General features: G+C 43.3%; 1 protein-coding gene across 21 annotated transcripts in view; it reads left to right on the top strand.

Annotated features, from left to right (window-relative positions):
- Positions 1-20,745, top strand: part of Pard3 (par-3 family cell polarity regulator) — a 509,597-nt gene that overhangs the window by 287,873 nt on the left and 200,979 nt on the right. For all 21 annotated transcript variants that reach the window (XM_075977730.1, XM_075977731.1, XM_075977732.1 and 18 more), the window contains 5 exons: positions 5,327-5,452; positions 6,544-6,926; positions 11,788-11,927; positions 14,927-15,055; positions 17,426-17,464. In XM_075977730.1, the coding sequence (XP_075833845.1) occupies positions 5,327-5,452; positions 6,544-6,926; positions 11,788-11,927; positions 14,927-15,055; positions 17,426-17,464 (817 nt within the window). The remainder of the gene's footprint in view (positions 1-5,326; positions 5,453-6,543; positions 6,927-11,787; positions 11,928-14,926; positions 15,056-17,425; positions 17,465-20,745) is intronic.

Consider the following 20,745-nt stretch of genomic DNA (forward strand, 5'->3'; position numbering starts at 1 on the left):
TATGTCTCTTTGTAGACGTTTCAAAAAGATGGTGAGCTAATTCCACTCAGAACTCCTCATCCGGCTTCATCTCTTTGAAATACTTTAACTTTCCGTCTGTTACTTCACTTTCCTCTCACATGACAAGCAACTTTATGTCACAACCGCAAATACTTTCAAGACACTCATAACAAAGAATTATGACATTGTTTGGTGGAATTAGGGTAATTTACCTTCTAAAAACTATCCATAGCTATTAGTTTGACATAAAATTGTAGGCTAACTGTACTGGCAGAAGGAGGAGGATCTTAAGTTCAAGGCCAGTCAAAATTAAAAATAAAATAAAATGGTAATGACATATCCTGACCGTGGTATTATTTGACAAATTTTCTGAGGCTTTCCAATGATACAGAAATATGATTATAGTATAACCTTGGGTCAGTACAAAACAAGATGTAAAATCATTTACCAAACTGGGGGCCAGAGGTATAAAATTGTTAGAATGTGTATTTACTTTGATGGACTTGAGAAGCATGTATTTTAAAAGATATTCTCCACATGCTGCAGGGCTTCAAAAGACTTGTGTCTATTGAATGTTGGCTGCTGTGCAAGCCCCTGAAAAGCGCTATATGCCTGACCCATTCTTTGAAGGAAATAAGCATTCTGTCCTAGAGATGTTATTCTGGAAAGGTAGCGATTCCTGGAGCACATTCCAACGGAGGATGCTCACACAAGTGTGCCCAGTTGGTTGGGAGATGGCCAGTCGTTGGCATCGCAGTACCACCGAAGATGATACTGCAAAGGTTCTGCCTGACTTCAAAGTCTACGTCTGCAGTACAGGTTGTAAGTCTTTGCCAGTAGACACAAGTGTGCCCATAGCATAGCACAGTCTGCTTCCAAGGCTCTTCCTTCTTTTATTACTAAGTATTTTCTTTTATACTCCCTTTTCTTATGCAACTTGTAATTAGATGCTTGTCAGTTTTATTTAAGGAGATTTGTTGGGTATTATTATTATATTTATTTAAGATATAAAGTCTTGAAGTGATCTCTAAAGACAGAATCTATCAGTCCCACTCCTACATGAGGTGTGGACATCAAAGATTTGCACGCACCATGGAAGCAGCTGTTTACAGTGGTGTGAAAACATTCATCAATAAATTATAGCCAGGAGCCAAAAGCTCGGCTCAGCAAGGAAAGCTGCCTGCTGCTAACCTGAAGCCTGAGTTCCATTGCTGGGTCTCCCATGTTGGAAGGAAACCCTGACTGCACAGTGTTCTTCTCTGACCCCCCACAACCGTGTTGTATCATGTCCATATACGTATACACATGCATAAATAAGATGCCACAGAAATAGAGCCCAGTGTTCTGTTCCCAGCATCCACGGCAGCTGTCCTGTAACTCCAGCTCCAGGGAATCTGAGCCCTCTTGAGGTAGAGCATGGTTCATGGCCTGCAAGGGGCCAGCCATTGTCAGGAGCTCTTCCAGGTACCTGAGTAGAACCTGGCTCCATCCTTTTTATAGTTTTAGAAAATTTGTGTTTTTGTCAATGCAGTAGAATAATGCCTAATTTCTGCTTTGATTTAAAGAAAGTCCCCATGTTTATCTGCCTTTTTGTCCAGTTCCTGCACTTTGTGGTTGCGCCGGGCATCCTGCCTAGGGCCTCACAGATGCTGGCAAGCCCTCTCCCAGATTCTTTATAAGAATTCTGTTTTAATTAAACGTTTTTTATTATAAACATTCTTTGTATAGGGTATTGTGTTACATAAAATCATTTTCTACTTGTCTGTTGAACATGATCTCCTGTTTACCAGTCCTGCTGTTTTAACTGAAATCCCTATCACATTTGAACTGCCCTTCTTTGGCCACGACCGTGGTTCTAAGTCATGCACAGTTGCTAATTCCCACTTGTAACCCCTGGGGAGCCGACAAGGTCTTTCTTGCCAGGAAACCCATTCATCCCCTGCCTTCACTGTCATGTTGTGCCGTGTCAGCATTTACCAAGATCAACTGTGATCGTCCTCATAGAGCTGGATGACAGTTGTGGGAGTGGAGATTATCAAAGCAAAACCCACACTAACTCAGCCAATTTAAATGTCACTTAAACATTTGTTACTTATTTTCAGTTTTATCATTGGTTATAATTTATACTTAGAATTAAAATGTTAACATGTGCAACTGAGTTTGTTTGAATTAAGTGTATAATTAGGCTAATGAACCTTGTAAAAATGTAGTGGTGAATCCTTAATATAATCTGAGCGGTTAAATTTTTAATTATGCAACCAAAAATCACACACAGAGATGCAGCATCGAGCAGCTTGCTTTCTGAGCTTTTCCTTCCTCCTGTTCCCCAGAGAGACTGCTCAGCAACTCTGAGGGAAGGCTTTAAAGAGAGAGATATGTAAATGTCTATTTTTGTTTTGTTTTAATTATTCAGAATTGAGATTTGTACCTAGTGGGCATAGGACTTTCATCCCTCCCTTCCCTTCCCTTCCCTCCCTCCCTCCCTCCCTTCCCTCCCTTCCTCCCTCCCTCCCTCCCTCCTTCCCCTCTGTGTTTTCCCTTCCCTTCCCTCCTCTTTCTCCCTCCTTCTCTTCCTCTCTTCCTTTCTCTACCATAAGAGGGGAAGGAGACATAGCAAACAGTTAAAGAGTAGGTTTAAGAAGTATTTCAGTCTAATAAGATAAGAAAATCCCATTGCTTGGGCAAGCCTGTGATTGATTTAAGATCTGCCTGAAGTTCCCATGGGAGGTGGAGGAAGAGGTGGAGTCAGAGGTGGAGGTGGAGGCAGAGGTGGAAAAGGAAAAGGAAGAGGAGGAGGCTGAGGCAGAGGCGGAGGTGGAGGCAGAGGTAGAAAAGGAAGAGGAGGAGGCTAAGGCAGAGGCGGAGGGGGAGGTGGAGGTGGAGCAGGCCTTTCCACAACACTCCACCCCGCAGTCTTTTCTTCACCCATCTCCCTAGCCTCATTTATAAATTACTGTTCTCTTCGCAACCTGGTGGCTCAGCGCAGCCAGCATGGGTGGTTGGGATTCTGGAACAAAGCCCCCAAGAGCTAGCCCTCCTTTCTTCCCCTAGATCCTTCTAATGGGGAATGGTCGCCCCTAAGGAACTCTGGTAGTAGTAGCTCCCCAGTAGTCAAGCACATTCTGTACCATGAAAGCCCATAGGCCCTGGGACCTTCTTAGCTCTCCGAATTCTTCCATATGACAAGATAGGTCTGTTTATTTTAAATTGCTTCAGAATAAGCTCTAGCTGATGAGTTCAGTTTACGAAATACAAACCTAGGGGAGTGTGGTGACTCCTTTACATCCATTAATTGGGAGGCAGAGGCAGGTGAATCTCTGTGAGTTCAAGAACAGCAGCCTGGGCTACACCGTGAAACCGTTTAAACAGAGCGAGAGCGAGCACCACAATGTGCTGTTTTCACTGCAGCCTTAAGACAGGTGTGGTCAGAAGGAGCAGACATGCAAATGGGTCTTGTCTATCACCCAACTGCTTCCAGGACAAGGAGAGTGCCTGACACTTCAGCCTCTGGTCCATTGCCCACCCGTCCTCCTGCCCACCCATCTTCCTGCCCAAGATAGTGACTCCAGCGTTGTGGATCATACAGTTCTATCACCCCAGTACAGGCAGTTCCTGTGTCTCCTGTAGCCCTCTGCCCGTTATTACCTGGGAGAGGCTGCTGCCGCTTAGATCAGTACACTTCCTTCCTCCCGTGTATCACTACGGCCAGTCATTTGTTTATGATGTTTAATTTATTTCATCCAAGACAGGGTTTCTCTATGTAATAGCTATAGTTGTACTGCAACTCGTATAGTGTAGATCAGGTTGGGGCAGAACTCACAACGAACCTCCCACCTCTGCCTCCTGAATGCTGGGATTAAAGGCATGTGCCACCATGCCCTGCCACTTGCAATGTTTTACTGTACATAGCATGACGAATGCATTTGATCACATAGAAGGACAATTTAGAAAGAAAGTCTTCAGTAAGATTTCATGATTTAGCTCAGTGGTGGAGTGCTTGCCCAGCACTGAAAAAAAGAAAACAGCCTCATTAAAAGGGCAGAAATGAAGCTGGTAACTCTGAATCATTTTTGCTTTAGATCTTATCTTGGGATTGCTATGTAGAAAAGCCCATGAACTCTCTTTTACAAGTTGGATGCTGAGCTGGGTGGGGCATGGGATGGCCCAGCAAGCTCTGCCTGCAGCGGCCCTCAGCTGCTTTTCTACTCCAGAGTTCTGAAGTCTTCCCTGTCCCTCCTAAAGTCAGCACGGCCAGGTTCTTTGCAGCCATAGCCCACTCTCTGGTAACAGCTGTTGAGTTACTCTCCCATGGCTGTGATAGAAGCCCACGAGAAGTGAGTCATGGTAAAAAAAGGGGGTCCATTGTGGCTATGGTTCCACCAAACTAGGAATTCATCATGATAGGAGGCTTGGCCACAGGCCACCTGAGCACAAACAAAGCCACAAACACAGAGGGGCCAGCTGGAAACAGGCCAAGGTTATCGACCTCAAAGCCTTCCCCCAGCCATGTTCTTCCTCCAGCAAGGCTGTAACTTCCAATGGTTCCAGAACATCCCCCGAAGACACCAACCACAGGGGACCAAGTGTTCAGTTACCTGAGCTTGTAGGGTCATTTTCATTCAAACACCACAAAGGATACTCATCATTTTGTCTTTTTACTTTGCTGCCTTCCCCACAGACTTCCTTACCTGCTCTGTCTTAATCCTTGAGTACCTATGCGAGTGAGGGGAACACTAAGTTCTCTGAACAGCCTTCCTGCTTCCGGTGTTCTTTAACCGGAGCGTGGCAGCGGATCGCCCACTTAAGGAAGAGACTTGCCAGGTTTTGGAATTCTGAGTGTCGGACCTGTTGTTGATTTCACAACTCACATGCAAGGGAGTCCCTTCTCTGACTCTCTCCGAGGCCCTGCTGTTTGCCTGCGAACCCAAAGCACAGGGAGGATGGGATTCCTCATGACCTGTGTGCGCTGGGAAGGAACCAGGGGCTGCTTCCAGCAGCGTGGCCCCCTGGCTGAAGCCCAGACCTCCCACTGCTGTCTATCAGACCACCCGTGTTCAGGACGTGACACCCACTGATACCCGCAGCAGGCTCCAATGTCATCTTTGAGCGGACTTAGTATACACTTAGTTTTAGAAGGGTGATAATGGCAAGTCAGAACGTGATTTCTGTTATTTATTGAAAGGATGGGTTTCTTCACATCATTTAGACCCTTGGGGGTTTGCCTCAGTGTTCACCCTAGTGCAACCGCTTTTAAGGGAGCGTGTCATAGAGCTAAAGCACATGGAGGAAATAGTACCCCTGTAATTGTTCACTCTTGATGTTCCAGAACACTGGGGTTGTTAGTAAAGCGCTTGGAGAAAGGTGGTAAAGCTGAGCAAGAGAACCTCTTCCATGAGAACGACTGCATTGTGCGGATTAACGATGGAGACCTTCGGAACAGACGATTTGAGCAGTAAGTGGGTCCTCCCCCTGGAGACAGTGGGGTCCTCTCCCTGGAGACAGTGGGGTCCTCTCCCTGGAGACAGTGGGTCCCCACCCCTGGAGACAGTGGGGTCCTCTCCCTGGAGACAGTGGGGTCCTCTCCCTGGAGACAGTGGGGTCCTCTCCCCTGGAGAGAGTGGGGTCCTCTCCCTGGAGACAGTGGGGTCCTCTCCCCTGGAGAGAGTGGGGTTCTCTCCCTGGAGACAGTGGGGTCCTCTCCCTGGAGAGAGTGGGGTCCTCTCCCTGGAGAGAGTGGGGTCCTCTCCCTGGAGAGAGTGGGGTCCTCTCCCCTGGAGACAGTGGGTCCCCACCCCTGGAGACAGTGGGGTCCTCTCCCTGGAGACAGTGGGGTCCTCTCCCTGGAGACAGTGGGGTCCTCTCCCCTGGTGACAGTGGGTCTTCTCCCCGGTGATGTGATGGGGTATCTTTGCCTATAAGTGGCTTTGACACTTTGTTGAATACTGTACCACAGGAGAGGGTTTTATGCAGTTACCTACTTTTTATCTAGAATTTAATCAAACAGTGTAATTACCCCACCAGGCTATATCTTAGAGCGCCCTCTAACCAGTCGAGCTGTTCCCACATGTTGTGGACCTGATGTTTTATAGCATTGTTCCGTGCAAGGATGTCCAACCTTCTGACATTGTGATATGTCCTAGCCATCTACAAGTGTGTTGTACTGCATTCATAGCTATACCGAATGTGTGTGCCCAAAGGACTGTGTGTTTGACACACCTGTGAGGGAGAAAGACATGTATGTGTTCTCTGTCGGTATTAAACTAGAGTTTAATGTTCCAGCACTTAATCCTTATTGATGATTTACAGAGAAAGGCACGCTATTTTACTACATCATACATAGGTTTATCATTTTTATTTACAGAATGAGAAATTTATGTTTGGAGAAACGGTTCTGCCTTTATCAGAGCCTCCAAACATCGTTCATAAATGGTTCCAGCCGTCTGTTGGTTCTTGTTGCTTAATTAGCGTACTTAATCAAGCTCACGTTATCGTCTGCCCTGCTAGTCTTCGTTTGCTAATCTCCCCGCTCTTTGTCAAATCCAGAGCACAGCATATGTTCCGCCAAGCCATGCGTTCGCGTGTCATTTGGTTCCACGTGGTCCCTGCAGCGAACAAGGAGCAGTATGAACAACTCTCCCAGAGAGAGAAGAACAACTATTCCCCTAGCCGCTTCAGCCCTGACAGCCACTGTGTGGACAACAGGAGCGTGGCCAGCACTGTGCCTCATGCCTTGCCCAGAGCAGCCAGACTGGGTCATCCGCCTGAGCAGCTGGATGCTCACCCCCGACTACCTCAAAGTGCTCATGTCTCCTCTAAACCTCCCGCGGCCCCGGCTTTGGCTCCACAGAATGTGCTTGGCACCAACGTGGGCAGCGTGTACAATACTAAAAGAGTAGGCAAGAAGCTCAACATCCAGCTTAAGAAAGGTAGGACGCCCTTCGTGTCAGATGGGGTGAGGTGGGAGTCCCCTCTGTATGCTGTGAAAACCATCGGTTAATACAGAAACTGCCTTGGGCCTGCACAGAGCAGGTCAGAAGTAGGCGGGGTAAACTAAACTGAATGCTGGGAGAAAAAAGGCAGAGTCAGAGAGAAGCCATGGAGTCACAACGAGGTGCTGAAACTTTGCTGGTAGGCCACGACCTCGTGGTGATGTACAGATTAATGGAGATGGGTTAAATTAAGTTGTAAGAGTTACAAATAAGAAGCTAGAGCTAATGGGCCAAGAAGTGATTTAAGTAATACAGTTTCTGTGTGGTTATTGGGGGCTGAGCAGCCGGGAACCAACAAGCAGCCTCTTACTACAATGGAGCATCTTTTGAGATAAGTCAAAGAGAGGTGTCTTTGTGTGTGTGCTCTTTTATTATCTATGTCTATTAAGTGTTGCAGGACTCTCTGTTGGCTTGCTAGGCACTCTGCTCCATCCTTACCCCTACCCTATCAAAATTAAAATGGAGGGCTATGGAGATGGATCTGGTGGGAAAATTGGTGCTACATTTGCATGAGGACCTGAGCTCAGGTTCCCAATATAGACATGAAAGCCAGGTGGCTCTCTTCATGGCCAGCCCCAGTCTAGACAAATTGACAAAAAAGCTCCAGGTTCAGTGTGAGACCTTGTCTCGAAACAGAAGCCAGGGAACAATCGAGGAAGGCACTTCTCACTAGCCTCTGGCCTATACACACGGGACACAGGTGCATTCACACTTTCACATGGGACACAGGTGCATTCACACTTTCACATGGGACACAGGTGCATTCACACTTTCACATGGGACACAGGTGCATTCACACTTTCACACATGTCTACGCACAAATGCAGAAGAAATCAGATTAAAATGTCCAAGTTCAGAATGTGTCCCCGCACGTGTTTGTAAGAATCAGCTGTGATTCCTAGGGTAGGCTTTTTTTTAAAAAAAAAATACTAAAAGCGGGTCATCGGTTTTCCTTCAATATCTAGAACAATAATGGAGGTCTGACAATCTGAATTGGCACCCACGCTTTCCGCAGGGAATTAGAGGTCTCTGTAGTTTCAGCATGCCACGGGAAGGGGCACCCATGTTTGAGGCTGTCAGTTTTAGATATCTAAGAAGCCCAGCGTTTTCTGTCCCTTTTCCAGAATACAACTTCATTTCCTTGGAGCTGACAGACCATGACGATGGGTGCCATTAAGTCTTCTCCACACTTACTGATTTATTTGTGGGTCCCCTTCCCGTCAGTGTCTGTCCCACGCACATCGAGCACACACTTGCAGTTGGTCCTTTGCACTGTGCGGAGTGATGGCCATGCTTGGCCTTCAAATAGCCAATGGCGTTCTGCCGAGGACGAGATACACTTGACCTTTGTGTCCCTTTAGCTAAGTATTCCAAAATCATGCCTTTCAAATTATGGCTTTACTCAGAAAAGAAAAATGACTTCCTGAGTTCCGTCAGCTCCAGCAGTGGCTGGAGAGCTTTCCAGAATGACTTCCTTGTGTCCAGCAGCTGTGGACAGCGAGTCCTTGCCAGCGTCTGTCACATGCTGCCATTCATTGTTCCTGCCGTTGAGGTAGCGCTCAGGCGGCTGTGTGTCTGCACCTGCTGTTCTCTTCCTACCGCCATTCTTTCGTTGAGCTTTGTGGGAACCACAGCTCCTGATAGTCGCTTTTAAGCAACGAATGCTTAGTTGGCACAATCAGGCTCTGACAGTGTGCTTCTGCACTTTGCACGCTGTATGGGGAGCCCTCTGTTTCCTGTCTGTTCTCAGCTAAGGGAAGATCCAATTCCCATTCTTCTCTCACCACTCAAGTGACAGGCTTTGGTGTTTTACCAAAAATACGTCAAGCATCACAATTAACAGTGTATGAAGAATAGCAATCCCGCTCACGTTCCCTCTACAAAGGCACCATATTTTTCTTGACCAGTGTTCTACTAATGTTACTTCATAAACAGCATTATTTATAATATTATGCTTGCCTTTATACTAAGGGAAGAACATTCATTTAATCAATTGTGGTTTTGTATAAATAATAGATGTGACAAATTATGATGTAATATGACCTTATTACTGAAGTGTTGCTTGCTATTAAAAGACCCTCTAGTTTTGAATGCAGGAATGAGTAGTTTTGCTTTAGTAAGATTTAGACATGTAAAATTCTGTTTATTTACCTAATTCAGAAGTATAATCTTCATCTATGAAAGAAAATTAGAAGCGGTGGTTTTCATTGAAATATTTCTCTCACTTTTGGTAATCTAAATGACAGAGATTCCCTTAGATTTGTTTGACTTCAGTTAACTAGCAGGGAGAACACCCAACACAAGCACCTGCTGCCACTACATCAGTGCCCACAGATGTTTTACACAAATAGATTGTGTTGACTATACTTAAGAAGGACAAAAATGTTGATTGTCTTTGATTAGGACTGAATACAGATATGGTAATAATGCTTGCATGAGAATTAAATAGATCCTTGTAGCGGGAAGGTAATATTTTTACCTCTTCTTGTAACATTGCAGGTTATTTTTTTTTAAGAAGTCCATTATAAGCATAGTGCGATCCTGTTAAACATATGTTCAACTCGAAGCAAACTGTTGTGCTCTCTGTGGTATTAATTTACAACCCAGGGACAATGCTTTGTACGAAAATGAGACTCTTCCAGGACAATAACTCGCTGAAGTTATTTTGGAACTCTGTCACAAGATGCTACACAACAGAAAAGCCCCATCTCACTTGCTTCAATAATTATGATTTCTTAATATTTATTACCACTCTGGCATTCTCAGATCTCCTACTCTTTTGTAGAAATTAGCTTTTTAATAAAGTCAGAGGAGAAGGTCAGTAATCTGTTTCAATCAGAGCAAAATATTTTGTTGGCTTCACCAAATGAAAATTGACATCTATTTATCTGTCTCTTAAAGGTCATTGCCTGAACTTCTGGCTTGTAGATTTAGGGGTTATTGCTGATATTTTAATAGAATCTTGGTTCCATCTTTGTAGTTTATACAAATTAATATTGCAAAGGAGAATAATTTAGAATCCTTTCTTAATAGTTGTTATTGCAAGTCATTAGAGTTTCACGAAGGCACAGAGACATATGGGACAGCCTCAGAAGAATAATTAGGAACGTTCGTATAGACAGCCTGCCAGTCAGGGCTTCAGCACAGACAGCAGAACTAGGAGTCAATCTGGAAGCGGCTTCCCATTGGGTATAGATGTGTGTTTTGTTTAACCTGAGAGTGTGTGTGGCAGGATTGGCTTCAGGAATTACTGAGCATACATTTCTTCTTCTTTCTGTTTAACTCATGTTTTATCTACCTGTCTTGGTTTTGTCATGCACTCCATTTTTGGTTCATTTTTATGGGTGCCTCACGTCCTGCTGAGACGCTCTTCATGGCTCACCTTGAGGATCTCTTCAGCCTTCTCACGGTGACCGTGCATTTGCCCTCCCATTAACTGAAATGTTGCACCAGCAGTAAGTGAGCCCAGATAGAAGAAACTGCTCGTTAGAAGTGCTGTCCGCTTCTGCGACTCAGTAGAAGTGTGTCAGGCTGCGCACTCTGCAGCTTGGTCTGTTTTTGTCCATTACTTTTGGGTTCTAGTGGGTTGAGACTCCTTTCCACAACACACTGGCCAAAGAAGATGGCTTGCTAAGAAGTCTACCAAAGATGACGTTATGTCAATCAAGAAAGTGACCTACTGGGCTGGAGAGATGGGCTCAGCAGTTAAGAGCACTGGCTGCTCTTCCAGAGGACCTGCGTTTAATTGCCAGCAACCACATGTGGTTCAAAACCATCTGTAGTGGGATCTAATGCCTTTTTCTGGCATAAGGTCATACATTCAGATAGAACACTCCTATACTCCTATACATAAAATAAATAGGTAAATATATCTTTGAAAAAATAAGAAAGTGACATAGTGATATCCCATTAATCATGGTTCCTTTAAACATGGTGGGGTGACCCTAGGGTTCAGTAGCCCTGATTTCCACCTGACTTGCCCTGTGGTGGGGGATGGGACCACACATGGGAGGATTTCAGTTACTCGGAAGGGAACTTGACAAAGGTAAGCAATGAAGTTCATGTATACAAGAGGGTTGTTGCATGTATTCAGAGTATGAAGAAGATTGGTTACTTAAAATATTAGTTCCACTGTTCTCTTCTTGAATATTTTCTTTTCCTGTTGTCTTGCCTTGTGCTCTAAATCTCAGACCATTATTACTAATACTTGATTTTTGGTGTTTCATGGAATTTTCTACAATTTATTTTACACGTGTAGGTGTTTTGCCCACATGTATGTCTGCTCTCCACATGCATGCTGTGCCTGGGGAGGCCAGAGGAGAGTGTTGGATTCTCTGGCTCTGGAGTAGTTATGAGCCATCATGTTGGGCTTGGGAATCAAACCCATGTCTTTGGCATGAGCAGCAAATATTCTTAACCACTGAGCAATCTCTCCAGACCACAAAGGTTGTATAGCTTTTAACAGAAGTGTTTGTTCATGATTTCTTCAAGTAGAGCTGTTCGGTTCACTTGGTACCAAAAGACCTAAAGTTGACATATGAGTTCATTAACTTCCATCTGTCTTTGATAAGACCACCAAAGGAGAGTAATGACTTCTAGCACTGAACCATTTGAATCTTCCAAACTTCGTCTAGTTTGAAGCCTTCGTTGAGACTTTTAAAGCATTAAGAGAAATGTAGGCCACTGGACGTTATAAGATGGGAGGCTAACGCTGAATATAAGGCAGTCATTGTGTGTAGCACACGTGTACAGGCCCAGTCTGCTGCAGCACTTGCAAATGTCTCTATTTCTGGCTTAGGTACCGAAGGACTGGGGTTCAGCATCACTTCCCGAGACGTTTCTATAGGCGGCTCAGTCCCCATTTATGTCAAGAACATCCTTCCTCGAGGGGCCGCCATTCAAGATGGCAGACTCAAGGCAGGAGACCGGCTCATAGAGGTGAGTGGCTTCCAGGCCAGGGCTTCTGGCGTCCCTCAAAAATTCCTTTCTTTGGGAGTTAGTTTGAAAATGTTTTCATAAAATATGAAATTATGTGTTTTAGCAGAAATGTTGCATCAGAAAACTATTTGTTTTACTTTATATTCTCCCATGTTATCTGATGAAAAATTACCTTTCTGTCTAGATTATTTATAAATATTTAGCTATACAGATACTTGGTTTATGACGTGAGGGTATTTTGACATCAGGCACGCGCAGACCTCTGTGACTGCAAATTTAGATAACTTCATACTTAATGTGTGGCAGTACAGGCAAACCAGCCCTTTAGATATCAGAACCAAGAATAAGTCAATGTGAATGTGTCTTGAAAGGAAGGCAAAGGTTAGTGTGACTGCCTGGACCGTGAAACCAAGACACAACATTCAATGTGAACACAAAGGAAAACAGGTGTCAGAAATTTCCTTTTGAGGCTTAGGGTTTGACTTCCCTGGTATGTGAGGGAATTGTGGAAACATACACATGGACATGGTCCCTGACGTGAGCAGCTGAGGGCATATAAACAGTGAGGGCCAGCTCAGAGCGTAAGACCTAATTTTCAGTTTTCTTCTGGGATTAAAAAAAAAGAACCTGTATTTTAATTTTTACTCATTTATTTTTCATTGGCATTAAAGATGAAGCCCAAGTCCATATGCATCGTAGGCAATTGCTTCTCCACTGAGCTGTGCCTCTGAGCACTAAGCCATAAACTCACAACTGAGCCATAAGCAAGTACCCTCATTTGGGAATTCTGGGCAAGAGTTTCCCACCAATCCAGGATCTTGTCCCTGAACCACGTCCATTGATGTACTGTGCCCCTCATCACTGAACTGTGTACGCCCTCCAAGCCACACCCCACTAACGGGGCATCATTTCATCCCTCATCACCCCTTCTTAGGAGAGATCATGTTTCATTAACAGTTCTTGAAATATGGATAAAATGAACGTTTATCACCACTTCCTCTCCCATGCAGCTTTGACCCCTCTGGGTTGCACTTTCTAAAAGGGTTCTTGAGAAGTACCAGAGCTAAGAAACCACTTCCTTTTTTCCATGACTTTATTTTAGAAATCTCCCTTAAATCTTATGCCATTTCCTTTTGTCCTCCCCATAAGGCGACATGTTTCAGAGGACACTGAATCAGTCTATTTACCAGAAGGATGCACCCCCAGTTTGTATAAAGGGAACTGTTTCTAGAAAGCTCTACTCTTTCTCGGATATAAACTGAGCAGCTGTCAGCAAGCCGGTCGTTATGGCTTCTTTTATTTTGAAGTCTCAGTTAGCTTCTAACTTCAAAAAACGTTTGTCCTTCCATTTCCTCTTTCTTTTTTCCTCCTTTCCTGGCTGTGTTTCTGCCTCTGACACCCCCCCCCCCTCTTGGCTTGGGATGAACCCAGGACCTTACAGCAGGGCTCACCTCCTTTTGCTTCTATGCTTGCTCTCCTTCCTGCCCTCCTTCCTTCCCTCCTTCCTCTTTAGTCAGATAATGGCTTGACTTGCAGTGACTCAGGAGCACCTTCATTTTCTCTCTGAGAGGTGGGAACACTCTGCACCCTGCCTTGTTCCTGAGTCCTGTATAGTGCTTGTAGCTGCCCGGTGGGTCTCAATTCTGAAGCTTGTTCTGTGTATTTCAAACCTAATGCTGCAGTGTCCATAGAGTTCAAAGACTGTGTACAAGTCAGTCCACAAGCCTCCTTAGCATCTGGACCATAAGAAGAACAAATAGAACAGAGTACCACATTAGTAGTGCCCGCCCCTTTCCGTCTGCAAGCTTTTCATTGGTTGGAACTGTTGCCAGTTGGCTGGCATCTCTGCATTAGAGCATGCGAAGCTCTCTGACAGTGTTTCAACAGAAAGCCTTGGTTCTAAAACAGAGCTTCAGGGAAGTTTTGATATTAAAATTTAAGTATTATATTTAATATTTGACTCATAGAGAGAGAACAATATATAATTCTTAAAAAAAAAAAAAACTGTTACATTGGTGTGGTGGTGCATGCTTGCAACCCTGGCACTTGGGAGCCAAGGCAGGAGAATTGTGAGTCAAGGCTTCCCCAGCTATGTGGTAACTTCAGCCTTGCTACACACGAAGCGAAACCGTGCCCTTAAGAAATAAGTGAATAAATGATAAAATTAAAAGCATCTTTCCTTGAAACCTGGAAACTAACATTGATATAGTTCCCATGAATGAAAAATGGTAAGAGTGTTTAAAAATGTATTCTTCCCAAATTCTGCCTGGCTGAATTCTCTTATCCATAGAGAAAAACTAAGATGAAGCATTAGTTCCCCTCCCAAACTGTTACTATTTTCGTGAGTCAGTTTGATGTTATTGTTTACCTTTTAAAGATACAATGTCTAAGCCGGGCGGTGGTGGCGCATGCCTTTAATCCCAGCACTTGGGAGGCAGAGGCAGGTGGATCTCTGTGAGTTCGAGACCAGTCTGGTCTACAAGAGCTAGTTCCAGGACAGGCTCCAAAACCACAGAGAAACCCTGTCTCGAAAAACCAAAAAAAAAAAAAGGATACAATGTCTATTCTTCTTCATTTTCACTGAAGCTTAAAGCGTTTATACTAAAATATTGTTGCTGTATTCTTCCAAGAACAGCGCCTCTCTGTTCTGCTGTCGGAAGACCTGTTATGCACCAGGGCTCAGTTCTCTTTGCTGCTTGGTGTTAACTTGACCTTATGGTTTCTGTCTGTTTACCGCATGCTGCCTGTTAAGGCCGGTGGTTGCAGCTTCTTGTTTATGGATGAATACTAAAGGATTTATTACTTCCTCACTGGCTTCTGACTATCTCGTTGACTTCTTTTATGAACCACAAATCTTCCCTGGTTACCTGGTCATGATCTAATTTTGCATGGGAAAAGTCTCATTTAGGAATAGATACCCTCAGTTCTGGGTCTCTGGCTTTTTTTCCCCCCTGCCTGTCTGGATATGGTTGCAGCTAAATATTTCCTCTTTGTTTTAGGTCAACGGAGTAGATTTAGCAGGGAAGTCCCAGGAGGAAGTTGTTTCCCTGTTGAGAAGCACCAAGATGGAAGGGACCGTGAGCCTTCTGATCTTTCGCCAGGAAGACACTTTCCACCCAAGGGAACTGGTGTGTAACCCTAGTGCAGATGGAAGACTTCTCATGCACATGAAGCAGTGATCTAGGCCACCTACTCACTGGCGAGTGTTTATGGAGCCTTGTCCTGAGAAGGGCCTATATAGTTTTTATTGACTCTCAGTGTAGATGTTCTTAACTATGCCAGTCTTAGCGATAGATGCCTCAACTATGAGCGAATGCATGTTTACTAAGCAGCTTGTAAGGAGGGTTTCAAGACGCCTGGGTTTGCCACTGTACACTCCCAGCTAACTGATTGAACCACAAGATGTCCATTCTTTCATAACTGTCACCTTAAGGGCTATCATTGAAATACTGCCACCTCTTCCTCTCATGTGACAAATTCTCAGCTTTCAGATTTTTGTAGTAAATACAGCTGCGCAAAGTTAATGGTACTTCCTGTTTGGTGGCTAGGAAAACTATCAAAATTATTGTTATGAAAATGAAAAAAGATGTAAGAGGAAAGCCGTCACAATCACAGCATAAGTGATTTTTTTTTTGTGGAAAAACATAACCAATGACATTGTTTATAGCTCACCTTTGCCCTCTATACTGACATCCATTAGGCAGGGATAGTGAAATGGTATTGGTTGGAGTAAGATGTAGAGAGTAAATGTACTTCTGAATACTCTTTTGAAAAGGAGTTATTTTTATTATTTACATGCAAATTATATATATTTATATATAAAATTGACTCATTTAGAAGCATGATCTTTATCTTTTTGTGTGCTTAGGAGGTTGTTTTGGCTCAAACACAAGTTAGCATCTTAAATATTCCAAAGCAGATTTGGCCTGAGCCATCTCAGAATGTTTGACATCTCCTTCAGCTAGCTGCTAGCTTTGTGTAGCCATGACAAGTGACAAGGTTCAGGCCTATAGTTCATAAATCTGTCATATAGATCCGATTTTCCTAAGTTATGCAAGTGCGATACATCATAGTTGATGCATTCTCTATAGAAATTATTTATTTAAATAGTTATTAAAATAGAGCTGAATTTCAGTCATGGATATCCAATCCCTTGGGTTACACACAGACCTGGAAGTCTTCCATGGTTTTATGGGGAGTTTTAAGACTGTGATGGGGTGAGAGGCGAACACTTGTGTTTTAGATTTATTTTGAATAAATTATGAAAACTTCGTCATAGTTAACAAATGTTTAATGCATTATTTCTCAATTTAAATTCAGCTTTTCCATTTCCTCTACTCTTACTCCAATTTCGTGTTTAAGATGCCACCTGATCCTAAATCTGGGATGTCTCTATTCGATTGCAAATGAGCCCTCAGCAAAGCACCAGCCTCTCCTGGGCAGGCAGGCAGCTCCCTCTCTGCCTGGCACTCTCAGGCTGCCTGTTGGCTTTCCCAAGGTGCCAAGCTGCAGTACAGCTCTTCAGCCGTCTCCCAGGGGAGCAAGCGCCAGCCTGAGGTTATGCAGGTTCTTCTGGGCCAATTCAGATCTCCCAGGCTTCTGTTTCTCCCGTCTGCTGCTCTTGTTCCCCCTCCCCCTTGGTTGTTTAATTTATTGCTTGTGAGCTTTTCATTAAGGGCAGGGCCAGTAGGCTGTCAGTCTGTTATGCCTGCTGCAGCTGCTTTTTTTGAGACTTAAAATAATAACGTTCTGAAAAGTCAAAGGGAGTGTTTAAAAATAATTCCTAACTCTGATTACTACAGCTCTCTCTGGTTGGGGTGTCTCTGTTTCAGTTCTGTGGCTCTTAATCTAAATACTTCTAAATTGGTGTTTGTCTTTCGTTAAAAATTAAATAAACTAAATACCAGCCTTTCATGTTCTATATTATGTGGGAAGAATTCCATTTGTTCCCTGCGGAACACACTCAAGTATCAAGTTGTGTTTCCCACTACAGGACTGACGACTTTTATTCACAGAGCTGTCAAATGGCCCTGTACTTTAAGACTGAGGTTTGGTGATGGAGACTGGCCAACACGTTTAGAGATAGCGGCATGTTTAGAAACACAGTTTGTGAGGTTTCTTTTCCTGTGCATGAGCCGGTGGAAACATGTATCTAGAAGAACTCACTGCTGAAATCTCTAAGACCGGACACAGTCTGGAGGACAATCATGCGTCAGCTGTCTTACAGTGACCCTCCACGCACAGTTATGGATATTATTATTATTACAGGGTAGCCCTGGTTGTCCTCGAACTCACTCTGTAGACCAGGCTGACCTCAAACTCCGAGATCCACCTGCCTCTGCCTCTGCCTCCGGATTGCTGGAATTAAAAGGTGTGCGCCACCACTTCCTGGCTTACTTTATGGCTTTTAAAACAACCTAATCTTCTTTAATAAAATATTGTGTCCCTTGGACCTTGATGATGAAAATCTTAACGATGTTTTTCTTTAATTCTTCTAGAACACTGAATCAGGCCAGATGCAGATTCCAAAAGAAACGGTAAGAAACCTGTCTTGAGAGATATTCCTAAAATAAAGAGCCCACTTGCTAATCCAGTATGATAACCTTTGTCCCTTCTCTTCACCAAATAACTTTTATTTACTCCATATTAGGGGAGGGGCCTGGAACAGGGATTTATCAAACAAACATAAAATGGGAGATGTTTGATTTTTTTTGCTACTTCTCCGTATGATGCAGTGAGGAGGGAGTATAATATAAAGTATAGTCTGGAGAGACCAGGTGATAAATAGGATAAGTGTAGTTGTCATAATAAAGGGAGGGAGCCAGTCAGGTGTTCTTGGCTCAGGTTCAAACGCAGACACAGCTCAGCCTAGTCTGTTTTAGAAGACTAACCCTGATTCACTCTGAGAATGAAGGGGAGGGTGCAGTCTGGCTTGCACCAAATAGCACACTGTCTGTAGTAGGTGTTGTGTTGGTCTCTGTGTGGATGTGCGACCTGGTGGAAGAGAGGGGATTCCATAGTGACAGATGATAGTCAGTTCATAGTCAGGATCTTTGCATAGCAAGTCATGCAGAATAAAAGCATTCCCAATCTCAGGTAATTCCACCACCTGACCGGCTGGTGTTGGTTGTACTCTGTGAAGTTGAGGTCATCTTAATCTACATAGTGAGATCTAGGATAGCCAGGGCTATATAGAGACCCTGTCTCTGAAAAAAAAAATAACAAAACAGTATTAACAATGTAACATTACTGTTCCTATCTGATTCCAAAATTTCTAACCAAATAGGTAAACCAAAATCATCAGATAAGTAATATAATTCACAGTTGATTTTTTTTTAAAAAAAATATAGGTACATAAGCAAGCAACTTCAATAAATAGAATGCTACTTTCCAATATTTCGTCGTTTTAAAAACTGGATGGCAAATAAAATTAGAGCAGAATCTGGAAGCAGCATCAAGAATATGGCCACACCCATGGGCACAGGTTAGGAAGAGCCACAGCCTTGAGTTCTTGATGGTAGAACAACTCAGCCATGACGGCCAGTGAAAACCTGCAGTGGTGGTACACACGGAGGATGTAGGTGGGAGAGGACAGACGAGGAGATCATTCTGTTTGAAAGGACAGTCACTGTGGCAAAGATAGTGGAAAACTCTGTAACTTGGACCTGTAGGGATTGCCAAAGCACAGGCAAGCAGGCCACCTAACACTGAGGAACAGTTCTGGAAACATACATTTTGCACATGTATATGGACATATGTATATATACACATATGTATGTTTGTGTCTGAAGATGGCATTTCAAATTGATAATGAACTGTGGTTTGTGTAGCATTTAGAACAAGGACCTGATATTTACTTAGTGCTGGGCTTGACCCCATGCAAATGCTGAGCAGTCTATCACAGAGCTGAACCCACAGCCGGTCATCCCCCTTTAAAAGGCTGACCCCCTTTTCCCTTCTCTCCCTGTAAGTCCTAGTTGGTCATCAATTTAAACCTCAAAAGTCCTCGAAAATCTTGACCAAAAGATAGCGTGGAGCATTTGATTTACTTTGAATAAAAACAACAACAACAACAACAAAAACAAAAACAAAAACGCCTATGATATAAAGTGTGACACATGGGCAGGCCCCAACTTACAGAGTGTCAAAAAAGTGTTTAACTTTGAGACTATGAAGTATACATATAACATCCACCCTCTTGTCTCAGTTTCCACGAGAAATCAATAAATGACTAGGATCTTGAATGCTTTATTTGATAATAATCTTTGTGGTAGGTAGTTTACCCAATAGTCAGCTAATAAAAGTGTCCTGAAGGGTTAGCTATGGCGTTGGGTACATTGGGTTTGCTAAATGCATTGTAGGTTTGCAGTATTTCAGCCTAGAGTGGGTTCATCTAGGTGTAATTCCACAGTGAGTCAGGGGACATTTATGTTCTCATACATCTTGATGTGTACATATTTATTTTCATCTTCCTTATTATTGGTATTATCCATAGCTATAGCCAGATCCTGAAGCATTTGCAATATAAATACTGAACGAAGGATTTGCAGCACGGCTGAAGGATGAGTGACATTTCTCTGTGGCTTTGGATCTTACTGACTTCCTTGGTTTCTCTGAAGCATAATGTGATTAAATCCTTCGTCTGCCCACACTGATTTTATCCAGTCTTTGCAGAATGTAAAGGTGTTGGAAATGCAAACAGAGCTGACTCACTAAGGAATTGAGTTGACATTCCTTTCCTGCGAAAATGACTGCTTAATGTTTTCGACAGACTTTCCTTGAAATATTTTCATTCCTTGTTGTCGGTCATCATCTTTGCAGTGTAGCGATATACTCGGTCGCTTTGTAATATGTACATTTTTAATTTTAACGTTATTTTCTGCTGAACTCTGTATGCTTTAATGTAGACTTAGAACGTTGCAATGCTAGTCTGAATAGATCAATCACTTTATGTAATTTTTTCTTTACTGGCAGAATTCCAGGAAGTTCTATTCACCTACCTTCTCCGTTGTTAGCATTTTACTATATTCAAGATAATTTTCACCCTCTTCCCCTCACATAGTCTTCACAATATTCTCTCTGTTACATTTTCCTGAACTATCAGAAAATTATTTATGTGATTCTGCTTTACTCCTAAATATCTCAATGCAAGGACATTTTCTTATGCAATAAGAAACTCTCAGGATCAAACCAATAAGCTCCATTGATTTCCTAACTACTCACAGTTGTTATAAAATAAATGAGCAATAAGTAAGACAGGACCTCTCGGCTACAGTCCGAGTCAGGCCATGGTGTGGCATGGCATGCAGTTGTCATGCATCTGTCATCTTCTTTTGGATTATTTCTTCATTGTATCTTGGTTTTACCTTTTTGAAAAACTACTCTGAGAACCATTATTGTTACCAAACAAAAAATTAAAGTAATAATAATGGTTATTAACTTCTAGTATCTTCCCAGAAAAATATCCAAAGAAAAATCAGAAAAACCCAAGTTATGATATAGTCTCAAAATGATGTGCCCTTTAAAAAATGTTCTCAGAGTAGTTCAGCCAGGCAGAAGGAAGTGATAATCACCTGCAGCTCTGTGGCCTTACTGTCATGATATTGATGTATTTGCTCATAATCTCCAGTTTCCATATAGCTAACCTGTGTCCTGTCCCATATGCCTGTGCTGTAGACAGTGAGCGGTGGTCCTTCTCCCAAGACTGGCATCAAGCCCTCCCCTGTGATGCTTCTGGTTGATACGTAACAGAAATTAATCAATTTACAAAAGATACTGTCAAGGCCTTGATGGACAAAGTACTACAAGTTAGGAAAGA

Source organism: Microtus pennsylvanicus, chromosome 6, assembly GCF_037038515.1.
Source record: "Microtus pennsylvanicus isolate mMicPen1 chromosome 6, mMicPen1.hap1, whole genome shotgun sequence".
NCBI classification, from domain to species: domain Eukaryota; kingdom Metazoa; phylum Chordata; class Mammalia; order Rodentia; family Cricetidae; genus Microtus; species Microtus pennsylvanicus.